Genomic DNA, 13,884 nt, shown 5'->3' with positions numbered 1-13,884 from the left:
CACTGAATGCAGGTAAAAACCTGCATTCAGTGTAAGTTTGTAAATCTTGTGCATCTCCTTGAATTGGCTTTGCTTCATAATCCCTTGTAGGTTGTGATTACGTTGCTTGTGCACCTTTATCGTTACGCACATTTTCCGTTCACTCCGTTAAACGCGGCTACGTATCCCTGGTGTTCTTGGGTGCTGAGCGCTGCAAGGTTTATGCCCGTCTCAACATTATAACTTCCTTTTAATTCCAGATGACAAATTAGCACACATATCCACCACACACACACACACACACACACACATGTTTGCATGGCTATCTTTGTGGGGACTTTCCATTAACTTCCACTTATTTCTACAGCCTAAACCTTACCCTTATCCTAACCCTATCCATAACATATCTAACCCTAAGACTAACCAAAACTCAATTCACACTTTAGTCCTAAATCTAAACCCTGACCCAAAAACAGAACAGTGGGTTCCCACAACATAGTATGTGTCAGGAAAATGGTCCCTACAAGGTATTACGAATAAATGCACACACTAAACAGAAATAAACACGTGCAATATTTAACTCAGACAGTACTGATTCCATATAAAACATTATAGGAGAAAGTCTTTTTTTATTTGAACTATAGAAATAAATTACATTTTAAATGATTTTGTCAATTCATCAGGATGAACCTGCAGTATAAACTAATTAAAATTCCTGTAAATCATATTGTGATCCTGTCTGTGAATGACAAGCTGTAATAGAACAAGTGGAAATGCAAGTAGGAACTGTTTTTTGAGCTCGGCCCAACTATTCGCCTCGGTAATAAAAACCATACTGACCAGAGAACTGTTCTTCCAGATGTAGTAGGAGCCATTTGAGAGCACCTTGGTTGTGGACAAGATGAAGCAAATGATGGATGAGTTTTGGCTCTATTTTCAGCCTAATATCTTTTCTATGCCACGTTTTCTTCACACCATATTTTGTCCCACGCAAAGAGTTGCACTGTCCAGTGGCCAGAGTGCGAGAATGAGAAGTCAAAGAAATTTATGGACACTGCAGCGCTCCTATAATCATTCCAGTTACTTTTCACTGTCTGCAGCTTTGTTTATCAATTCCCTCCAGACTGCTGATTCAGATTTTCCACAATGCATTATTTTTATTTCTGTGGGTTGTTTTCTTTTTTTTTTCTTTCACTCCAGAAAATCCCAAATCTTTAGGAGAGCATTACAACTGAAAACCTTCACGTCAACTCGAACACGCAACGCAAAGAAAAGCAAAGATGTCAGTGCCACTAGCACAAATCCCACTTCATCGTATATTACTGACACACTTACTGCTTGGAGCNTAGCNGGTAACAAACACCTCTGGTTATTCTCCAGTCTAACGCCACTGAACAGCAGGAGGTGACATCAGCAAAGCCTACCTGTCATAAAAAAAAGGTGGGGGGAAAAACCCCCAGCTGATTTCCACTATTAGATTTTTTTTTTCTTCTGTGTTTTACTTTATTTCCACAGACGTTTTACCAGGATTTGTTGTAGAACGATGTTCAGAACATCAGTGACTTACACCTTCATACATTGCAGTTTCTTGTGTTCAAAGGTAGTAATTTCTCATAGCTCGAGGGGCAAAAAGAAATATCAAAACATCATTACTCAGAATGTCAGAGTTAAGCTACTTTAACTGCGACGCCATAAAGTTCACAAGTGGAACTTTGTCTGTGTGGGACAAAACATGATTAAGAACCTGGTCAACTAGCTTAGATTTCTTTACTTTGGCCTTCTGTTTTCATCTCGTTTACTTTTGTAGAGATCCAGCTTCTGACAAGTTACAGAAACATTCTTTTTTTTTTCTCCCCCTGCCTGCAGGGGATTCTCAAAGTGTTGTAGTTCTCTGTGCTCAGACTGCACTCTTACATGACTCAGTTTTTCAAAGTCACAGAGCAGAACAAGCTGCCTCTGTTGTAGATCACCCCAGTCTAGACACTACCTTTCATTACTCAGAGGCGGAACGTCCTGTTTCATTATTTCACATTTAATAAAGCCGTAGAAACAACGGATGAGACAAAAAAAAACAAAAAAAAAAAACGACATACACATATGAGACATAACATTATAACCACCTGCCTAAACGTTTATTGGACCCATTTTGATTTCTAAACAGAGCTGATCCACTGAGGCAAGAACTTCACTTGACCTTTCAAGGTGTGCTGTGGTATCTGGCACCGAGATGTTAGCAACAGATCCTTTAAATCCCGTAAGTTGTGAGGTGTGGGCTCGGTGGATCAGACTCGTTTGCCCGGCACATACCAACGGCGATTGAGATCTGGGAAAACTTGGAAGCTAATTCAAACTCCCAAATGTGCTACAGCGCTCCAAAAGCTGTTACTGTCCCAGTTTTGGTTTGTCGGATTATCGCGGCTGAAGAAAACCACAGCCAGTAATGCTGTTTTCGTGAAAGAGCATGCATGGTCTGCATCATTCACATGGACTTTAGGACACCAGTTTTCACAGTGAAACATTCCTCAAACCATAACACTGTCTATGCTTCTTCCCAAACTTCAATCTAGTGACCAAAAATTAATGACCTGATTCAACTGGATTATATGGAACAATAAATTATTGCAGTATGCACTTTCTGCAGTGGACAAGCATGAGTGCCCTGGCTGTCCCATACACAACATGTTCCAATACAGTGTTTATTCTGACACTTTTCCCTCACATGCCAATACTTATGGCCAGGCTATGCTACTCATATCCATGAGCATTGGTCGGCCATGTTCCTTCCACAATGCCCTTCTGATGAATGTGTTGTGATGTTCCATGATGAAGAAATAATCAGTGCAATTCACTGTACTTGTCAGTGATCATAATCTATTGCCTAATCACAGTATATCACTATTAATGCGGTTTATTTTCTTTCTTTTTTTTTTAAATAGATTTCCTTCTGCACAAATTCAGCTCTGTCTCTGTTTATATGGAACAGAAAGAGTCAGGATTATATTGGTGCTAAAGTTAATTGCACCATATATTCCTGAAGATTATTGCAGGAGCATAAATTAAACAGTTGACAAACATTTTGCCTACTGTATAATCTCTAATTTGATAGCGTCCCACTAAAATACCACAAAATACATCAAATAGTTCAGGTGGAATTTGTAAAAAAAAAAAAAAAAAAAAAAAAACTAAATAAATGATTTAAATAATTATCAATAACTCCAGTTACTTTAGCTAAAGAAATTGAAAGCAACCAACTACTGCTGCCTAGCCTCCATGAAAGAACAGTTTTGAGCTCTGTGTCTAATAATTGAGGATTTATTTTCAAGTAGTTATAGAGAACATGAAAAGCTATGCTCCACATTTACCACACAACTTTGGAATCTGGTCAGAATCTGTCTTTAATTAACTCAACAGCCCACCAACAAAGTGCCGCACAATACACAATGTGGCTGTATTGTTAGAAACAGACTGACCCCAATCAAAGAACAGGAAGGATCTGGAGATTATATATATATATATATATATATATATATATATATATATATATATATATATATATATATATATATATATATATATATATATATATATATGTCTATGTCTATGTAGTCCCGCTCTATGTCGGTAGGTTGTGGTTGTCCGCAGCCAGCAGCAGCAGCTCGGCGGACACAGATTGCAGTAGCTACTTGCTGGATGAGCGCTGTGACAGTCTGGTGGTTAAATATGGAATATTTACATGGAGCGAACAGCAAGAACACCGTGCGCACCCGTGAGAAAAAAACGAGGCTGTAGCTGCGCAAATTACAAAACCATCTAACCCCGCGGTTATTTATGGCTTCTGGCTCGGAGGATGATGAAGGGAACACGACGGGCGCTTCATGGAGACTTATAGGCCCAGCCTCGGAGCTTTCCAAGAAGCCCTGCCGTGTAATGTACTCCCCTCTCGGCCGCGACAGTGATGTCTGCCTCTTTTATGTCAGGGGACAGTTTTTTGCCATGGACGCCCGCTGTGCACACTCCGGTAAAAACACATTTAATTTCTGCCTGGTTTGAAGGAAAGCGGCGGTTCGCTGAATGTATGAGGAATGCAGCCCATGTTGACATGTGTGGCGATTGTTTCTTTTGCAAATTCATGGGAATATGCAAGACTAGAAGGATAGATGGAAAAAAAAAAAAAAAATTTTGCCCCCTGCCGTCTGGTTCTCAGAAATTACCAATTGTCACCTTCACCTTTTCTCGAAAGAAGAATAATTTAGATAAGACACACTAGATTAAAACTATGAAGGTAGCTTTTATAAAAATATTTTTTGTTGTTGTTGTTGTTTTGTTTTTACAATTTTGTTAAAACTGTCACGATGTCCTGACAGTAAGAGACAGAGAATCTGTCTCATGTTATGTGAGGAATGGGAATATGTCAGAAACAACCATTTGGAGGCAAAAAGAAGGTCTTAGTCTTACAACACTCCTGAGCAGTGTTTCAGAGCACAGCAATTATTCAGGAACATTTGACAATCATGAAATGCATGAAGGTGGTTCTGGGATTAGAAACCAGGATGAGGGGGAATGGAGCTCAAATGACTCAAAGTTTGTCCAAAGCTATAATCTCCTTTAATGTTATCCACCTTGATTCTTGTGATGTCATCAACTTAAACTCACCAAACAGAAGTAGCAGAGGGGAAGGGGGTGGAGGCGTTGATATTTTTTATTTATTTTTTTATTTTTTATTTTTTTCTGAGTGCGCTTCTCGTGGAAACCCACACTTCGTTATCCACCTGTGTTTTTAACATAAATTCTCCACCATAGTAACTTTATCTGCTTGCTGCACTAACCTCAGGGGGTCCTCTGTGTGAGGGGGACATTGAGGAGGCTGATGGAGTCCTGCAGGTCTTCTGCCCCTGGCATGACTACGGCTATGATCTCAGAACTGGGAAGTCTGGGACATTATTAGAGGTCAGTGATGCAGTAAAAAAAAAAAAAAAAAAGCCTTATTAGTTGTGTCCTTATTCGATCCATGTGCTTAAATCTCCATATAAAATGATTATATGAGCAAATAATGTCTTATGTGCAAGCAAAAAGTATGAATTTGACACACATTGTGTAATAATAAAATATCACTGGGTACAATAAATGTTTTATTATTTTTATTAATCCCAGCTTGGGAAATTTCTTCGTTGCAGCAGCAGACAAAAGAAATAATTTTGCAATCAATGCATAAGATTTAATCCCTTCATTTGCAACTAACTAAATTTAATTAAAATGGCAGCAACACCAGTGCAAAGTAATGGTTTTCAATAAATTGTATCCAATTTGGGTAAAGCAAAACTTTAGATATGATGGCACGTTGTGTTTTTTTGTCAGTATTGTCTGGTTTTTCACAGATGACATCAGTTGCACACATTAAGATATAATTGTTTTCCACTGCTGTTTGTCATTTTTCGAGCACTTATGGCTTTTCGTCTTGTGGTTTCATTTTCACAGCAACAAGTTTATGAAGTAAAGCTGGTGGACGGCGACGTGTACGTGAAGCACGCAAGTCATCTCTCCCTCAGGCCTTTTCCAGCAAATCCGAAAAACTGAGTTATCTCAGCGCAGCTGGTTCATCCTATTTTTAAGACTTTTTCCACAAGCACAAGTCATCCGAAAACATTCCAGAGCCTTATCTCTGTTGTTCTAAGAGTTGTTTTTACTTTGCTGAGAGCTCAGGACTAAGGAGACCGTCCGAAGAGGACATGACATCGTGAAGTTGTTTTTCTTGTTGGCACTGTATACCAGGCAAAGTTCAGAGTTCAACACAAGCTGTTAAGATGAAGAGTTGTGAACTTTATGTTTTTCTCAATGGAGAAAAGGCAAATACAAGAAATACATTTCTTTGCAAAAGTATTCATATCCTGTTTGTCTATCCCCACAAACTTCATGTATTTAATTAAGACTTTATCTGACAGAACAAATTGTGAGGTGTCAGAAAAAAAAAAGAGGATTTGTTTTCAATATTAGTTCTTGTCAATAAAACTCTGAAACGTCTCCAGTGTGTTTGTATTGGTGACCCTGAAGTGTGGTAAAATTGTGCCACCAGCTGAAAACTACACTGCACAGGACTTTGAACACACTGTTCACCTTCACACTGTGAAAATAGTGGTGGAAGCGTCATGATGTGGTGGGCGGGGGGATACTTTTCAAGTTCAAATTGAGAATCTGTGGCAAGATTGGACAAAATGCTGCTCACCGTCACTGCATTCAGTCTGAGTAAGGCTCAAGCTGTTTTGCAAAGAGTGGTTAAAAATGTTTGTAGATGTGTAAACCTGTTAGAGAGACATAGAAAAATACTTTTAGATTCATAAAAGGTGGTTCTACTGAGCACATTGACCAAGACGTATTTAGTGCAAGCGCTTTTCGTACTTCTCAGATTTTTATTTTTTTATTTTTTTTATAAATTAAAATCTTCTACCCTCTTCTTTCAATTGCAAAGTGTCATACTGCCTTGTCTGACATTGTTTGTTTGTTTTTTTCCCAGAAAAACGTGCAGCTTGTAATGTGGCAAAATGTGAAAAAGATTCAAAATTTAGATTTTCTTTGAGACAAAAGTGTTTCTCATAATAAATAAACACACATTAATTGTACAAGTTTTCAAAAGCAGCAAAAAAATATGAAAATGTTTTGTTTTAATCTCTTTGAGTTGACAATTGATCGTGTCTATCAGTTCAACATTGCCGTCAATACAGACTCCAGTGAAGCATTTCCATTTATGTCAGATTTATTAAAGGTTTTTGCAATATTTGCTCATTTAGACTGTAAGTCATTGATTTTTAATATATTTAAATTTAAACTATTAATAAAGTATTAATCTGAATTCTTCTCATGCACACCAGGGGGCGACACCTCCAGCTGACTTTGTGTATTTTATTTTATTTTATTTTTTTAGAATTATGTGGTTTAAATAGTTTTTATTTCTTATTTGATCAGTTATCTCATGAAAACTTCCCCAGATGTTTGTGTGACCTCTGATGCTGCTTGGTGAGGTCAAGCTGGTAATAACTTCTTATGAAGAACTTTTTCGCTTATTCAAACCACAAACAAAAGTCAAGGAGTTACATCACGGTTTGCTATTTCCTTTTGTTAAGATCTAAAACTATGTCATCCTGATAAGACATTGCAATGTTCTTTATTTAAAAAAAAAGAAAATAAAAGAAACTGGCTTTATGTGTGATCAAGTAGTAATGAATTAAGCTTAATCTTCTCCCTCAACACTTATGTAACATTATCTAAAGTGTCTAACATCCCCACAATGGTCTCATTAAACCCAAAATTGTCTTCCTTTCATCAACAAACTTTACATGTGGTCTGAAACTGTTAGACTCACTGTTGAGTTATGTGGACTGGAGCACGTATAAACACTTATTCTGCTCATCTCACAATGCAAACAGTGTTGTTTCTTGACAATTTGTGGCCCAACAAAAGAAGCAATGAAAATGGTGCAACGAGTGGCTGTTTAATTTGTGGGCTATTAGCATGTATACATATTATACAGTATATATGTATATCCCTCCATTCCTGGCTTTGGTACAGGCAGGCTTTTATTTTATTGACCCAGTATGATTTAAGAAGACCAGTTTGGAGGTTCGTGGCCTGAAATGCACCGTGGGCTCATAGAAACCTTTTTTTTTTTTTTTTTTTTTTGTTTGTGCCCACCAATGCCAATGTGTGTTCTTTATTCGTTAGCTGTGAGCGCCATCGGTCAGTATATTTTCTTTCAGCTCAATTTTCTGGCAAATGCAGAGCCCAGTCATAAAGGTGTCAGTGACAGCATGTCTCAACACTCTGCTTTTCCTCCCCACTGTGCTCCCTGTTGTGCAACTTTATGACAATAATTATTCTCCTAGCTAAAAATATCTGTTCTGTGCACCAGAGGTGTCAGCCTTCCGTGCTGTAAGTCATCACCTGGAGGGAAATGAGCTCCAGGGATGTAGCCGTTCAGCATGGGTATGGAAGTCAAAGTAAACTTGGCTCACAGTGATGCAGGAATGGTTTCCGCAGCTCCACATGTTGAACTTACATTCCGAAGGTAAAAGGGCTTTTTCATGTGTCCCATTTAGTGAATTCTTTATGTTATTATATATAAACATACAATAAATATTGTGTGTAGAGCTTTGCTCCATTTCCTAGGTGGAAATGGAGCACCATTTCCACCTAGAAACAACCCCAAACTGGCGCTGCACTGAGAGGTGTAACGTCGAACGAATTGAATTATTTTATTTTGAAACTTGCAAGTATAAATGGGTTAGTGACACTTTACGCAAACCAAAATTACAAACCTAAATTTTAATAAAGAAACTGCATGATTTCACTGAGTCCCTGAGGAGGTCTGAAGATGTTCTCTGTGTGACTAAAACATGAAACTGAAAGAGAAATGCACTTTTTGTTTCATTGTGCTTTGCATGCAATTCTCAGGAATGAAATGCTTGCTAAAGTACTTGATGTTTGTCCAGATTTGTTTTATGGGTGTGCTGAAGATAAACTGCAGTTTGTTTGTTTTCCAAATATCAGCTCAGTACGTTTCAAACGCTCGGCACCTTTGAAAACAGGACACTTTGTGTTTGAGGGATGCTCATGTTGATCTCTGTCTGCATCTTTGAATATATTTGTGTCTGACCAATTCATGAGGGCTTTGCACATTTTACTGTATTCATCACAAAAGAAATAATCTACTTCTAACAGATTATTTCTATTCTATTAGATTATTTCTGTTTTATGGGGCAGAAGTTGTCACTTCACAGACTTCATGCATAATGTTCCAGTAACTATCCCTTTTATTTGCAATGTCTTCCAAAAGTATTCACACCCCTCTCAGTTTTTCACGTTTTGCCAAAAACTTCAATATGTTTACTGAGGATGTCGTGTAAGTGAACAGCACAAAGCAGTACATCATTTTAAAATCAGAGGTACATGTTGTATATTTTAATGTTTTACAAATAAAAATCAGAAAGGTGGCGCCCTGATACCCCTAAATAAACTGGTAGCAACCAGTTGCCTTCAGGGGTCACCCCATTGATGGAGTCAACCTGTTTGTAACTCAACCAAAACTAAAACTACGGCTGTTCTGTAAAGACCCTGGAGGTTACCTGGAGAACAGATATGAAGAAAAAGATATTATGAAGATTAAGGAGCACAGTAGGAAGGTCATGGATAAATATGTGCAATACCAAGGTTGACACAACTCCACAGAGAAGAGCTTTAATCAGATAAATAACTAAAAGGCCCATTGTACCTCTGGAGGAGCTGCAGAGTTACACAGCTAAGGTGGAATAATTTGCTCATATCTCAGCTGTTAGTTGTGTGCTCTAAAACATCTGGTCTCTCTATAAAATGATAAGTTCTGACTCCTGATATTCACAGATGCTCCCCATCTAAACTCAATAAGCTTAAAATAAGACAAGATTTAACTAATAAGAATGAGAAAACTTATAGTCCTCTCTGCATTAAGCTGACTGATACATAAAGCAAAGGTTCTGCGGTTGAAACTGCAGCGAAAGGTGCTTCTGAAAAGTATTGCGTTCTTGACATGAATATAAATACATAAAATACTTCGATCTTTATTTGCGAAAGAAAGGAGAACCACAAATTATTTTTCCTTCACCATTTTGAGGCTGATCTGTCATATAAAATAATTATTGTTGTAACTAGACATATGAAAAAGTTAAGAAAGTATGATTACTTCTGTTAATAAACACTGTTATTTATTGCATAAAGTGACAGAGTTTCTGGTTCCCGTTTTAGACTTCAGATGTTGTCATTGTTTTATCCGGTTCCTCCTGTTCCCTCCCACTTTCCCAAATCCAGCATGTGAAGTCAGCTGGTGTGAAGGTGTACTTGGTGTCGATTCTGTGTCGGACTGGTGACCCGACCAGGGTGTAATTTACATCTCGTAATGAATGCTTCCTTCAGACAAACATCAGTCCTTTTACGCCTTTATTTACAGTTTCGTGTTCATAGTTTAATTATAGATTCAATACAAGACACAATTTACACATTAAAATGTAGATCAGAAATAAACAAAGCAGTCAGCATGATCATGCATCAATTATACAATACAGAGTGCTGTCAAGATTTCAGTGGTTTATTTTATTTTATTTTTTCTTCCAGGGCCCAGTGACCAACACACATTTTGCCTCATTTACTGAAGAAAGGGCTCCTGGTTTACCTTCTAAATAAATTATGATCTCACTGATATCATCTGTGCTTTGCAAGGAGGAAATTATCTGAATCTGCTCATACTTGCTGATGATAAACTCTTCATTCAAACTTTTAGGATTTCTGCTTTACAACTTAAAGGAATTCATAACCAACAGAGAAGAAACCTGGTCTAAGTATTCTGAAACTAAGTCATTTTCCTTTTCACTGATAATTATCATGAGACTGTGTATTTTTTATTTGTTTTTTGTTTTTTATTGGAAACCCTATTTTGTTATGTCGGGGTTGAACCAGAGAGTCTCATGAAACCAGACCCAAATCAAGAAAGCCTTTTCTTTAAAAAATAGATTCTTTGTGTGTTCCTAAAAACACACTTAGTCCCCTGTCAAGTGCAGCCCAGTTTTCTGTTCTGCATAAGTTGTGAACTTAATGAAGCAAATACAGTACAATATGCCCCGCTGGCCAAGTGGCTCTGCTGGGTAAACTAAATCAAGACATTTTTGCTACATAAACTAAAGCGAGAAGTTTACTTTCACAGAAAACAACAACAACAACAAAAAAAAAGTTATATGTTGCCTAAACATGGCAGTTTGGCTTAGCAGAGGAAACGCAACATTAGCACCTGGAAACGCCAAAAGCATTGGATGATATTCCAAACATGTCTAAACGCCGTAGCTAACGTAAATCTTCAGGTAATAACTGAGATATAAGATGATGCCTCATATCTCCACCATTGCAATGCTCCCATTTCACTTTCATAGCCTTTTCATACACTAGTGGCAGAGAAAACACTTGCAGTTGTTGTTGTTAACGATATGTTGGAAGTTTGGAAATTGATCTCTCTTCTGTTTTCTTTTTTGTTGGGACCAATTTTTCATAATTCGGATCTTTAAAATGTGTTTTTAAGTTAGGCCCAAGTCATCACATCTTTGATTTGAAAATTAGATTAGATGTGCGTCTCTCAAGGTAGAAAGACAACGTGACAGCAATGTGATTTATGAACAACAGCAAAATGTCCATTTTTATATGCATTTCATTTAAAAAGAAAACGTAAAAATATATATTCCCTTCTCAATAAACAATAGGAAAATAATTTTCCACTGGTTTGTTGACATCTTTGATCTTTGGCTCCCTCTCCACATTCTCTACCAGACTGAATGCTTCAAACACATTATGCTGCAAATGAGATCTGTGCTTGACTATGTTACTACTGTGGTCTTGAAATGTTAAAGTAAGTGGAGATGGACATTTGGTTAAATCACTGTTGGAAAATCCACTATAATGTGTGTCTAAAATTAGCCCATGTTGGGATGCCGTACCATACTTTTCTTTAGTTTATCTTCAGTGGAAAGAAATTTGTGGGAAACAGGCTCATTGTCTGTCAGAAAGGACCTTGAGTTGGTTTCTTTCAGATGTTCAAAATATGAGTTGAATAGCAATTTATGAAATGTTTTTGGTTGACCAGTAATTGGAGAACATAAATGTAAAAAAGTCAACTGCTGCGGAAATAATGTATTTCTATTTTTTTGTAGTAGAATGGTAAAACAGTGGGTGTCAAGTTCATCCCAAAAACTAGTAGATTGCTTAAAAAAAAAAAATCTAATTTTTTTTTAGCCAAAATTCTGCTAGCTGTGGATGAGATATGTAAGAGCGACACACATGTGAGTTTGTTTTGCAAAATATCCAAGTTAGTGTGAACAGGCTCACTTTATCCATTTGAAACATTCTCACGCCATTAAAGACAAACATTGCAGAGGTCCCTTAAACTTGTTTAGATTCTCTCGAGACATAGGAACCGGCTGGAGAACACAGTCGGCTTTTTCCAGGATAATATCTTTTGACAAAGCAAATTCTCCTTTCAAAGCATTTTCAGGAAAAAACTAAACAAAAAACAGCTGCATTCTTCAGCTGCAACCACTTTTTCAAAATCAGGATCCTTTAAGTGACAGACAGTGAGACCAAAGACCACATTCCCCTTTCCAATAAGAGAATGAAATGATTGAATCCATCAGGAGATAATCTCGCTTCTATTTTCTTTTTTTGAAGTCTAAAGTTTGACATTTCCTTTATTTGCAGTACATCTGTTGAGTGGCCTTAACTGACCTGACACACCGCTGCATTAGAAGACTTATCTCTTTTGACACACGGATTCAATTATCATCTTTGTTACTGGGCGAACCGAGCATCTGGAGCTGGGAGATTTTTGTCTTAATCTGGAGTTCTAAACATCTTTCTGCAAACAGGTTTGTGGTTAGTGAAGAGTGGCGATAATGGCGAAGATGACCCAGACTGTCACTGCGAGTGCCTTTCTGGAAACGAGGGCTATCTGTAAAGTGCTGCCAAATGTATCTGTAGGTTTATATGGTTGTAATTTAGATAGACTCTTCATCTGTTGCATAGCATGTGTAAATGTAATGCCAAAACTGACAACAAACAAATGCTTAGTGTGCTGGTTAGCACTTGCATGGTGTACTCATTTATAATAATACTCGGGGCCCAGCGTTTTGTTGGTGATAAAGTTGAGTTTGAGTTAGTTTGCAGAAAATTACCGTGTTTTGAAGTTTGCAAAAGTACAACCTTTTCACTAGACCTCAGGCCAGTCCTAGTTGCTAATTAACATTAAGCCTGTATTTACTTGTCGACTTCTTCCTGTTTCCCCAAGGGCAATGGTGCTCCCATTGGATTTGGATGCAAATTAGTTCAGCTTGAATAGATTATCCCATGGGCTTACAAAAGGCTAAGCGAATGATAAACAAGTTCTGGGCTTGTAATTTTAAGACTAATAATGACTTCAAGTTAAAAAGATATTTGTCAAAAAGCGTCCATGCCCAAAGCCTCCAAAAGTGTTTGTTTTGCACAGTATCCACTTACAGCATGGCCAAGGTGAATTTTTTAATTTTGTTTTGTTTCAGCAATGCAATGCGCTTCTTAAACAAAGAAACGGTCTGCTGAGAATTGTGAGCCTTACCAATGAAATGAAACTCTGATGCAAAACATCCAAGAGATTCAAGCGGACAAAACAACATAGGCTGAGTATAAAGGACTAAGATTAAAACATCATAATTTATGTGAAAAAAGTATAATGCAAGTTTTGCCAAGCTGTGCAGACACACTACTTGCTATTGAGCTTGCTGTTTTAAAGCTAATGTGTCCGTCAAGAAGCTCAATTAAAGAAATCTCACTGAACTGAACTGAGCTGCAGTTCAGAGCTATTTTTTGTGAACCACGAACAATTGCTCTGTAACTATAAAACTATTTTGTCACTTGTTTATATGAATATTTGTTCTTTTTTTTATCCCTGATACTGATCACAGTCACATAGGAAAATCCATTTGTTGATACCAAGTTCCAGTCTGATTACATCTTTAAATATATTAACAGCCATACAATGAAAAGTTAAGCCCAAAATTATTAATATCCCTGGCAGATTTAGATTTAAAGGTTCAATAATGGAATAGCTCAAAGGATAAAACACAACTAAAAGGAGGACCAGTTTAGAAAAAAGTTGTGCATCTATTTATTAAATAAAAGTATGTTAATATTTATTTGAACCCTTTCTATTAACCTCTGGACAAATCGTAGTTAAATTTTTGACAGCGCTGATCTCCAGAAAAGTCAAGTGTTGCTCCTAGTACTAAGGTTATTTTAAAGCTATGCTACTGTTAGCACATTTTAATTTGATTTGGCTTGTTGATTAGTTGGGTCACAATATTCTTCAATGTA

General features: G+C 37.3%; 1 protein-coding gene across 1 annotated transcript; it reads left to right on the top strand.

Annotated features, from left to right (window-relative positions):
* The first annotated feature begins 3,600 nt into the window (after positions 1 to 3,600).
* Positions 3,601 to 5,997, top strand: LOC106954191 (Rieske domain-containing protein). Its single transcript, XM_015043493.1, has 3 exons — positions 3,601 to 3,997; positions 4,811 to 4,926; positions 5,455 to 5,997. Exons 1-3 carry the CDS (start codon positions 3,808 to 3,810, stop codon positions 5,551 to 5,553), a joined length of 405 nt encoding a protein of 134 aa, XP_014898979.1. The 5' UTR covers positions 3,601 to 3,807; the 3' UTR covers positions 5,554 to 5,997.
* The last annotated feature ends 7,887 nt before the right edge of the window (positions 5,998 to 13,884 follow it).

Source organism: Poecilia latipinna, unplaced genomic scaffold (assembly GCF_001443285.1).
Source record: "Poecilia latipinna isolate Pla-1442-1.1 unplaced genomic scaffold, P_latipinna-1.0 Scaffold636, whole genome shotgun sequence".
Classification (NCBI taxonomy): Eukaryota; Metazoa; Chordata; class Actinopteri; order Cyprinodontiformes; family Poeciliidae; genus Poecilia; species Poecilia latipinna.
The sequence above is the reverse complement of the archived record's forward strand: the minus strand, read 5'-3'. Positions and strand labels throughout refer to the sequence as shown.

Bases quoted from the DNA above. Each gene is read 5' to 3' on its own strand.
- LOC106954191 (XM_015043493.1), top strand. From the start codon at position 3,808: ATGGCTTCTGGCTCGGAGGATGATGAAGGGAACACGACGGGCGCTTCA. The intron at 3,998-4,810 runs GTAAAAACACAT...CACTAACCTCAG, and splicing joins CGCCCGCTGTGCACACTCCG to GGGGTCCTCTGTGTGAGGGG. The intron at 4,927-5,454 runs GTCAGTGATGCA...TCATTTTCACAG, and splicing joins AGTCTGGGACATTATTAGAG to CAACAAGTTTATGAAGTAAA.